This window comes from Lagenorhynchus albirostris, chromosome 5 (assembly GCF_949774975.1).
Source record: "Lagenorhynchus albirostris chromosome 5, mLagAlb1.1, whole genome shotgun sequence".
In the NCBI taxonomy this organism is placed as follows: Eukaryota; Metazoa; Chordata; class Mammalia; order Artiodactyla; family Delphinidae; genus Lagenorhynchus; species Lagenorhynchus albirostris.
Window position 1 is genome coordinate 129,921,908 of NC_083099.1, and position 11,458 is coordinate 129,933,365.

Sequence of the window (11,458 nt, forward strand, 5' to 3'; positions counted from 1 at the left end):
CGGACTCTCAACCACTGCGCCACGAGGGAAGCCCGCAGTTAATTTTCTTATACTACACCTACTTCATTCTTTTGTGCCTGGCTTCTAGAGGTATAACATTTGAGGTGGCAATCCTGAGTCTACAGTTTAAAGACCAAATTCAGGAAGCTTTCGGGATCTTTCACCATCTGGCCTCGACCTCTCCAGTCATCTTTCTAACACTTTTTTCTTCCCTTGTCCCACTTCCTCCTCCCTGCTCCCTTTTGTTCCCACCATTTATGTTCTAGTTCCAAACTCAATACAAAGTTCCCCAAATATGTCATGCCTTTTCACAATCTGGTCTATTTATTCATTTTTTTCAAACAGCAAACACATTTTTTTAAAAAAAATTTTATTGGAGTATAGTTGATTTACAATGTTGTGTTAGTTTCAGGTGTACAGCGAAGTGAATCAATTATACATATACATATATCCACTTTTTTTTTTTTTTAAGATTCTTTTCCCATACAGGCCATTACAGAGTATGTGAGTAGAGTTCCTTGTGCTACACAGCATGTTCTTATTAGTTATCCACAATTTGGTCTTTGTGTAATCTTTTCTCTCCCTGACAAACTCCCACTTATCCCTGAAAACACATTCATGTTTTCAACATTTGCCTCTCCGGTCAATCACCATTCTTTTCTGTTCTCCCACTTTGCTTCTGATACCTGTATCATAATTCTTTAATATATTATAATTATTTGCTTACTTATCTATCATCAAACTAATAGTTCAAGAACAGAAAATATCTCTGTCATCTTTGAAAACACGGCATTCAGTATTCAAACTCTTCTGTTGAATGAATGACTGCCACTCTGAAGTTCAAATCCCAACTCCACAACTTCCTGACTACATGAATTTAGGCAAGTTAATTCTCAAAGCCTCAGAATCATCATCTTTAAAATGAGACAACAGTCACTAAATCATTACTTAGGTGTAGTCAAGATTAAACATAAGTTTTCAAACCACCATAATAATAATTGATTCCAGCAAGAATTATCAAAGGATGCTAAAAACCATTAAGTGAAAGTTTATGAGAGAACAGGTTATTCTGAAATTACTACTCCACATATTATTTGTTAATAGCCAATAAAAAGAGACACTTATACAATGGACATCACCTTAATCAAGTGATTACACATATACCACCAATAATGGGATTATGTGTCTCATTAATAAACAGACATTATGTGTCCCCGTGGTGTGAGAGGTACTGAGAAATTACACATCATCTATGAAGCATTTCTGTCAAAAACTGTTTAACCTGAATGTAATTATAAGGAACAATTAGACAAATCTAAGTTAAGCAAATCAATTGCCTAGACTCTTCCAAATTATCCATGTCATAAGAGAATCTTCCTCCAAAAAAAGGCACTAGGAAAACTGCCTAGATCTAAATGATAGCTAAATGGAATGAGTGATCCTTTCATGGATCTTGGATGTTTTTTAAAATGCTATATCTAGGGACTTCCCTGGTGGTTCAGAGGTTAAGAATCCGCCTGCCAATGCAGGGCAGGCACATGGGTTCGGTCCCTGGTCCGGGAAGATCCCACATACCGCAGAGCAACTTAGCCCATGCACCACAACTACTGAGCCCGTGCTCTAGAACCCACAAGCCACAACTACTGAGCCCACGTGCCTCAACTCCTGAAGCCCGCGTGCCTAGAGCCCGTGCTCTGCAACAGAAGCCACTGCAATGAGAAGCCCGTGCACCGCAACGAAGTGTCGCCCCTGCTCACTGCAACTAGAGAAAGCCCACGTGTACCAAGAACCAAAAATAAATTTAAAAAAATTTTTAAATGCTATATCTAAATAAAACTTATAGAGAACAATATTGAGATGACTACAGAAATCTGAATACAATAATGTATACTATTAGATAATAGTATTATACTGAAGTTGAATTTTCTGCATGTTATAATTGCTCACGGTTATGTAGAAGAATGGCGCTGTTTTTAGAATATACATGCTGAAGTATTTAGAAGTTAAGGGTCATGATTTCTGCAACTACTTCTCATACGGTTCAGCAAAATACATATATTTAGAAAGAAAAAGCAAAAGTGACCAAAGATTAACAATTGGTAATTCTAGGTAAAGAATTATGAGTTGTTGCTAATATTTGGAATATTTCAAAAGTAAACATTGAGAACATTTTTTAAAGTTAAATGAGAATGCAAGTAAAGCATTTAGGAGAGTACTAACACAGGGTAAGTTACTATTATCACTGTTACTATTATTAACCTCCAAAACAGATTAAGTGACAGATCTAAGAAAATGTGGTACTGGAATCACAAGAATTGTTTCACAAACAGGAAAAAAGCATCCTCATAAAATTAGACTGTGCCATAATAAACCTAGTACTATAAAAAATATCATTATGGCATCCCCAATCTTGTAGGTTTAGTCCATTCTGGGGTTTAAACAAGTATTTAGTGAACTTCTACTATATGCTAATCCTTGTTCCAGGCTCCGAGGATAACAGCAGCAGATAAAAACGCCTGCCTTCATGATACTTATATCCTATACTAATATCCTAGTGAAGCAAGACAGTAAATGAAGCAGGACAGTCAACTAATATGTTAGAAGTCATAAATGCAACGGAATAAAATAAAGCAGGAAAGGAGAAAAGGGAGCGGGGTGGAGGGCTACAACTTAAAATAGGGTGATCACCGGAGACCTCACTGAGATATCTCGGGCAAAATTTGGAGGCACCTAACAAAAGAGCGTCGGGGAGCCTGCCTGGCAAGGTCAAGTTTCGGTGAAGAGATAAGCATGGCCAGATGGAGTGAGCGAGGCGGAGGGAGTTGAAGATGGGGTCGGAGGTGGAAAGGGGCCGCAGCAGACCATGCACCGTGTATGTATCGTCGTAACGGCTTTAGCCTTTTCCCCGAGGGATGTGAGCAGCCACAGCAGGTTTATGAGCGAAGGAGCGACACGATCCGAGATACCCTGCACACCAGGCTCACCTTAACTGCTTCCCACCCAATTCCCTTGTTCACCCCTGCCACCCTGGGCAGATAACCTTCCTCTTGAAGCCGACACGGAACCAATTCTTAATGAAAATGTTGGGCGGGGGGGATGTGCTCGGGTGGGGACAGCTCTGGCACGGAACATCTTTTCTCTTACGACTCCCCAATCTGCTCAGAGATAATCCACCCCGCCCGCGGGGACGCACACACAACAGAGAGGTCACACTCGACACGCAAACACACGCCTCCCCACAGCCGCGCTGCACACATCCTCCGGCCCTGCGCCGGGCGGAGCCAGCCACTGCGAGGCGAGGACTCCTAGGTTGGCTGGGCCACCCCGCACTCACCCTCAGGTTCCCCTTGGTTCTCTGCTTGTTCTTCCCGCCCATGGTCGCGGTCTCAGCGGCACTCTCAAACCTCAGCCCCCCAGTTGACACGGCCGGGCCACAACTTCCGGCCCCTTGCACCGGAAAAGGGCCCATAGGAACGCCTTCCCCTAGCCCTCCCCTTCCGTCACCCACCCCGCCCACATGCCGCCCCACTTCCGCTCCCGCCTCCTGCCGCGTCCCTGGCCATCCGTGGCGGGATATGTCGCACTTGGAGCCACGCCCATCTGAGTTGACGTGACCCCTGCCCAATAGGAAGCCAAGCATAGCGCTAAATCCTGCTTCTTCCCTTTCCTGCAGCAAAGATTTGTTCCCTGCTTAGCGGGTAGGAAATCGGCATGGGCCGTAAGGGAGGTGTTTTCATACAAGGGTAGCAATAGAATGACACAGTAGTGGCTGAAGGAAGATGGGACAATGTTAGACTTTTTAAAATGCAATTATCGGGACTTCCCTGGTGGTCCAGTGGTAAAGAATCCGCCTTCCAGTGCACAGGGCGAGGGTTCCATCCGTGATCGGGGAACTAAGATTCCCACATGCCAGAGGGGCAGCCAAGCCCTCGTGCCACACTACTGAGCTCGCTGAGCTCAACGAGAGAGCCAGCGTGCCACAAAGCACAGAGCCCACGCGCCCTGGAGCTGGCGAGCCACAACTAGAGAGAAAACCCGCAGGCCACAACTGGAGATGACCCCGCGTGCCGCAACGAAAAGATCCCGCACGTCTCAAGGAAGATCCCGCGTGCCGCAACTAAAACCTAACGCAGCCCCCGCCCCCCAAAAAAGCAATTATCGGTATCACCTGGGTGTTTCTTAGAAATGCAGACTGTCAGGCCCACTTTGGGACTATTAAATCAGATTTTGCATTTTTAACAATGTTCCCAGGTTTTGTTAAAATTTGCAAAGTAGTGCTCTAGGCAATATTCACTAAATCCGCCCCCCCCCGCGTTTTTTCCCCCCATATCAAAAGTGTTATGTGCAGCTTTTCGAAAAGAGGGTAGTGTGGTAGTCTCTCTTAAAATTTGAAATTTACAGGTTTTGTAGTTAGTGATTTTGCTCCTCAGAATCACAGCACAGAAACATAAGCACATGTTGCTGGTTATTATCTCATGCGCACACACTCACCCTATTATAATCGACTCCATGACACGGAGGCTCTGCAGACTATTTCTCCTTTAGTCAGCCGTCTTCCTGTTAGGTTCCTTCAACGTGGGGGGGGGCGGGGCGGGGGACAATGGACTAGAAGGAGACGGAAAGAGAAGAGGAAGAAGCGACTTGCTCCATACTGCTAGCATCATCTCAGCAGCAGCTCTTTGCCCTGGTAGCAGCAATTGGTATAGGCAGCAGTTGTTTTCCGTCTCCATCTTTTTTTTCAACCACCAGAGTCAACCTCATTGCACACCTCAGGGGTACCAGCAGCAGCCAGGCAGGACCTTTCCCCTCCGAAGTATGAGTCCTAGCTCCATGGGCCCTCTCCTTTGAGCTCTTAAGACGGCCAGTGGTGCCCCCTTCTCAGAAGTCAGAGGCCCACCATCACGGAGTACCTTCTTTGAGCTCCGGAGAGCAGCTACAGCCAGGCAACACCCTCTCTTCAGAGGCTTGAACTGAGCCCCAGCTTTTCCATGCCCTCCTCCAAACTTCTAAATTCGAATTACCCCAACCTCTTCTTTCCTTCTTTCCTTTACTAGCCCTAGTGATAGTAGCTGCTGTGCAGTAATCACCTCTGTTACCTCAGGATTCTCTTTTTGCTTTTATACTCGTTTTTAACCAATCTCCCATGTTAAATTTTTTTCTCTTTAAATAAGTAGTGAAGTTTCTGTTTTCCTGACTGGACCCTGATTAAAAAAATACATACAGAGACATGCTGCAGGATGTTCCCTAAAACATTATAATAGCAAGATAATTGAAAACAACCTAGTGTCTATCCATTGGGGGAATGGCTAAGTAAATTATATCTATTCTATGGACTATTAGGCAGCAGTTAAGAGAGGTTTATCTGTACGTACATGGGAAGAATTCTAAGACATTCTTAAATTGAAAGCATATAGAGTAATATGTACAGCATAATACCATTTGTGTCTAAAATATTTATAAAACAGTATTATACGGATACATATATATTATGTAAATACACAGAAAAAAAGGCTGCAAGGATCATACCAATCTGATAATTGAAGTTAATCCTTAGGGGAAAGAGGTGGCAAGAAAAGAGATTAGGGTTAAGAATTATAGTCAAAGGAAATTAAGCCTTCCCTGTAAGATTTTATTTTATACAAGGAGAATATATTCATGTATTTATTATGTAATTTTTTTTTTTTTTTTTTTTTTTTTTTTTTTTTTTTGCCGTACGCGGGCCTCTCACTGTTGTGGCCTCTCCTGTTGCGGAGCACAGGCTCCGGACGCGCAGACTCAGCGGCCATGGCTCACGGGCCCAGCTGCTCCACGGCATGTGGGATCTTCCCGGACCGGGGCACGAACCCGTGTCCCCTGCATCGGCAGGCGGACTCTCAACCACTGCGCCACCAGGGAAGCCCCTTAGAACACCATTTTATAATTGGTTTGGGCATTCGAAAATAGTCTCCGTTACGTAACAGTTCCCAGTGGTTGTCTCTTTTGAAGATGAGACCCTCGTAAACCAGAGTACTCTAAACAGTGCCTACCAAAGTGGTAATGTTATGTCAATTCTAATCAAAATATCCATAACTCTAATGTAAACCAAAGTCTTAATGAACTTTGGACACATGATTTAAAAGTTTATCTGGAAGAATAAAAGGAGAATCAAAAGGATATTTTTGGTAAACAATGAAGAGAGAAGTCTGTCCTATCTGATTGTAACATCAATTTTGATGTTATAAAATAATAAACAAGTTCTAAAATAAAAGACCTAATTAAAGATAATTATAAAATCCAAAATACATAAAAATTAAAACAATATATATGTGCAGTACGTAGAGGAAAAAAGCTACAAAAATTTAAAGAGTTATAACTAGAGAGAGGATGGGAAATTACAATAGCTGAGATGTCAAATCTTGAAAGTTAAGTTTGTAACTTATGTACTCCCAAAAGAATTCTCAGTAAGATTTTGTTTTCAGATATCACAAAACTATCTCAAAAGCTCACATGAAAGAATAACATGAAAGAATAGCTAAAGATATTTTGAAAAGCAGGCATAGCAATGATTTGTCCTTCTAAACTTCAAAACTCAAGATATTGCCGTAACAATCCTAACAGTGTTGTTAGGAATAAGCTGAAATAGAATGGCAAATCCAGAACCCACATTCAGGCTCTGATAAAAGTGGCATCTCAAATGTCTGAAGAATATGGATTATCCAGCAAATATCATTGGAACAACTGCTTACCTTCTGAGAAAATAACTTTAGTACCTACTTCATGCAGCACTCTAAAATGAATTGCTGATGACTGAATGTTAAAAATGAAGCCATAAGATGTGGTACGGGGATACACACACACGTCATTAAAGTACAAAGAAATATATGGGGGGACTTCCCTGGTGGCGTAGTGGTTAAGAATCCGCCTGCCAATGCAGAGGACACGGGTTCGAGCCCTGGTCCAGGAAGATCCCATATGCCGCGGAGCAGCTAAGCCCCTGCGCCACAACTACTGAGACTGCGATCTAGAGCCCGTGAGCCACAACTACTGAGTCTGTGTGTCACAACTACTGAAGCCCACGTGCCTAGAGCCTGTGCTCTGCAACAAAAGAAGCCACCACAATGGGAAGCCCGTGCACTGCAATGAAGACCCAACGCAGCCAAAAATTAAATTAATTTAAAAAAAAGAAATATATGGGAATGATAAATACTTTAGGGTGGGGTTAATACTGCTAAGGAACAGAATGGTAATCAGCAGAAGTACACAAGAGGAATTCAACCACACTTGTGTAGTAGATTGGTAAAGTTTTACTTGTCGGTAAAGTTTTCTTAAGCTAGTTGGTAAGATTATGACTATTCATTTTTTACTTCCTTTTACCTTTTTGTATAAGGTAAATATTCATAGTAAGATAAATAGTATGAATGTTACATATCTACTTCACAATAAGATTTTTTAAAACAAAAAATGTTATAAGGTTATATAGACACATTTTAAAATTAACCTGGAGTAGGGAAAGCATTCCCAGTCAATGCTCCAAAGACAGAAAACCATAAAAAAAATGATTGATACATTTCAGTAACATTAATTTGAAAGTTTTTTTTTTCTATGTCAGAAAAAACAAATAGACAAACATGGGAAACATCTGCAACATTAACTAGGTGTTAATATGCTTACTGTTAAAAAAAAAGTTCTTACAAATAAATATTTTAAGGCTTCTCATTTAGGTATAAATAAGGCATAAACAGGCAATTCACCACGGAGGAAATATAATTGACCAGTACACGTGTAAAAAGCATTAGCCCATACTAAAAGTCAACTGAAAATAACATAAACCAATGTAGATTTTTCAATCTATTAAACTGGCAAAATAATAATCAGTGTTGGTAAAAATCTAGGGCAAAGTAAATTTTAGAGGTCTTGCAATGTTCATTTCTCAACCTTTCACAAGTGCAATCGGCAAGACAAATCCAGAGTTTAAGAGTGAATTTCCATTTCTAGAAATCTAACTTGAAGGGATAATAATGGACACTCAGAGCAGCTTTGTTTTTGAAACTAAACTAAACCAAACCAAACCAAACCAAAAATGTTACGATCTCACGACCAAAACAGTGAACTGCTGAAATCAATTATGGTACACTCAGACAACCGAATACAAGACAGTCTTGAAAATATTTAATATAATGGAAATGTTTACAACCTATTGTTTAATTAAAGGTAGATACAAAGCAGCATGTACAGTATGACTTGTTTAAAAAAGGAAGACGACATACACATATATGCAAAAGTAATATACTAAAAAATAAAACATAAAATGAAAATTTGTCTTCTTAGGCAGGAGATTATGGGTGAGTTTTACATCCAGTTATTTGTACATTTTCTACAATGGTCATCTTTTCTAGTAAAAATATATTGCTTACACTTATTTACATATATTTTGGGGGTGGGGAAAAGCAAGAGAACAAGTTTACAAAATCCAAAATGCCAAACACCCTGGGGGGGGGGGAATTAAGCCTCCATACTGTATGAGCAAAATGCCTATATTCAATCATCCAAAGCAAATTATTATTTAGGAACTATTTGAAAATAGATAATTTGAAAATATTTTAAGAACAAAAGTGATGGTGTATCAAAAGTTACTTTTTCCAAGAATGTATGTACATGTATAACTGAATCACTTTGCTGTAAAGTAGAAGTTAACACAACATTGTAAATCAACTATACTTCAAAAAATAAATTTTTAAAAAAGAACTCAGGTAAAATAAGAACTTTAGGCCAATGAACTTAAGAATTTTCTTTATGAAAAAAATCACTTTTTCCTATCATTTGCATTTTGGGTTAAACTTAGTGTTATTTAAAGAATCATAAATTAGAACCTCAAACTATCTCAGGAAGACAATAGCGTTGAGAACACATGTCATTTAAACTTCTCTGAAACTACTTAAATTTCTTTCAAAAATATATCAGTTTAAACCCAAATATATATATTTTTAATATTAAAAAAAATAATCCTTCATTTCAGTAATTCCCTGGTTAAAATCGGGGGACACCCTGAACCTCGAAGGTGCCACTCAGGTCCCAGAGAGCATCAGTCCTCCAATCATCCCAGCTGTTAGCAACATCCGGGAAATCCCAAGAGAGTAAAAGATAAGTATTAAAAAACAACAACAACAACAACAACTACCCAACAAAAACCGTATCTCAGCGCCAGGGCTGCAACTGGCACGGTTGCAGGAACCCCGTCCGAAAGACAAGCGCAGGACTCAAGCCAGGGTCAGAATCCTTTCACCAGAGCCGAATCCAGCTGTCCCAGCTGCGGTTACGCTACCTGCGCTCACCACGTCTCCCACCCTCACGGGCTAGTGCTTCTGGGGCGCGCCGACGAAGGTGGGGCGCATACGTGAAGAGTCCTAGGGCCCCTCCCAGCTGCGTTCTGTAGCTGCATGTGCGGAGGTCCTGCACGGGGGAGGTGCGGGGTTGTAGGAGAAGGCCGTGGTGTCCGTTAAGGCCCAGCGCTCTTGGGAGCCGCTCGGGACCCCGGTTTCCGTAGGTAGCCAGGCACCTGCCTTTCATTATGAGCCGGAATCCTCCCTCGCCAGGCCCTGTTCCTCGAAGTGGTCCGCAAAGGTTATTAAGGCCTCCATCCTTCCTCGACGCGGTGGGATCAGATTGCCAGATTGTGGAAGCACATGCTCCTTGTACCCCCTCTTGCAGAATTTTTGTGGGCCCAGTTTGTACTAGGTAGTTGTAATAATTGTTTTGGGGGGCAGCGGACTGGCAAGTTATGTATGTGCACCTGCCCTTATATGCCCTTATATGCCTTTAACTCTTGGCTGCCTTGTAGCTTTAATGGAATTTCACGAATGATACGTTATGTTGGGTTTCCCTGATACACAGCTAAAACCAAAAACAAAAACAAAACGGTGTCACAGTTATTTTTATACAAGTGCCGAAAGTAATCATCCATTGTGCACCACAGCAGATGTGGTATTTTTGTTGTTTTAATGCAGTTTATCAAATTAATGTGCAGATGGTAGGACTGGCTTTGACTTTGTTACTCCAAACTGAACACTTGGGCTTGTGGGATTAATTTTAGAATGTTTAAATTTTGTTTTGTTTTACTCGACTCAATAATACTATTGTTTGTACAGGAATTACTTTTACAAATAAAAAATGGACATGTAGCCAATGTTTCCTGCCTCCACTCTTGCTTTCTATAGATCTTTTAATTTTTAAACATGATTTGATTTGGGACTAAGTTTCTTTTAAAGGTTTGTCATTATTTCTTTATAGATGATTCCAGTTCAAGATATTTTTCAGATTAATACATGACAAACTGTCACTGTGGAATAAAGATACATACTGAACAATTTTACATTTAAGGATGTCTATATATGAAGTATATAATCATTGGTAAAAGTCTAAGAAAGCTATGTTGCCTCTAACATTTAACTATAGTTTCTTACAACTTTTATTGTGTCTCTTACATTATATAATGTAGGCAGGACCATCTAATTTGCTGCTTTCTAATACTTCCATCCACTCTCCAAAAAAATTTATTAATCATGAGGTTGGAAAATCTGTACTTCTCTTGGTCACTGTGTTGATAGTCCAATGTCTAAATTTGACAGGTCTGTCTGGGAAGAAAACTTATAATGCTACATTATTGTAGTCTATGTTTTTATATTATACTTGAGATCTATATATTTACACATAACAATGTGTTTTTAATTAAAATAATGTATAAAGACTAAAAAAATTATAGCAATTTAGTCTTACTGAAAGTAACATGTGCATCATTTGGCCCCTTTGCTGGCCTCTAGGGATGTCAGTCTCACGCTCTGTGGGGTATTTCACCCAAATCTGGAAGTGGCTGGAGGGAGTCAGAAACTAAACGTCCAGCTGGTCCAGCTGGCTGTGTGGTGGCAGCGGAGGAAGGACTAGTATTTCCAGGCCAACTGACAGGGCACTGGGGAGGTGGGCAGCATGGAGGGAATCTGAGGAGGCACCGTGAGATGTGCAGCCAATATAGGCACTGTGCTATGAATACCACTCGGACTCTTATTTGTGTTTATATTTAAGATCTATCCACATTGCCTTGTTAGTTCCACTTTATTACTTTTGATTCTTACTTGGATAGTATGTAGCATAATGTATTTACTAATTCACTTAGTGATGGGCACAGTACATTGCCTCCAACTTTTTACTAAGATAAACAATGCATTATGTCCCCACGCCCACTCCTCTATCCAAGTCTGACTTTTCAAGGAATACCCAACACACAGTACCAAGCTGAGTGCTAGCAATTAGTAAATATTTAATAAACACTTTGTAAACTGATTTATGGAGGGCCTCAAAAATCCAGATAGTGTGTTTATTTGACTCTAAGTCAATTTGCTGAAAATAAATTTACAGAAAGCCACTTCCAGAGAGAAAAATTTGTCAAAATCCAATTTTCCAAAAACGAATGCTTTAAATTACCAGT

At 40.5% G+C, this 11,458-nt stretch overlaps 1 protein-coding gene across 1 annotated transcript in view; it reads right to left on the reverse strand.

Moving 5' to 3' along the window:
* Positions 1–3,460, reverse strand: part of LTN1 (listerin E3 ubiquitin protein ligase 1) — a 55,104-nt gene extending 51,644 nt beyond the window's left edge. The window contains exon 1 of the mRNA XM_060150800.1: positions 3,335–3,460. Coding sequence (XP_060006783.1) covers positions 3,335–3,376 — 42 coding nt within the window. The 5' untranslated portion in view covers positions 3,377–3,460. The remainder of the gene's footprint in view (positions 1–3,334) is intronic.
* Between the last annotated feature and the right edge of the window lie 7,998 nt (positions 3,461–11,458).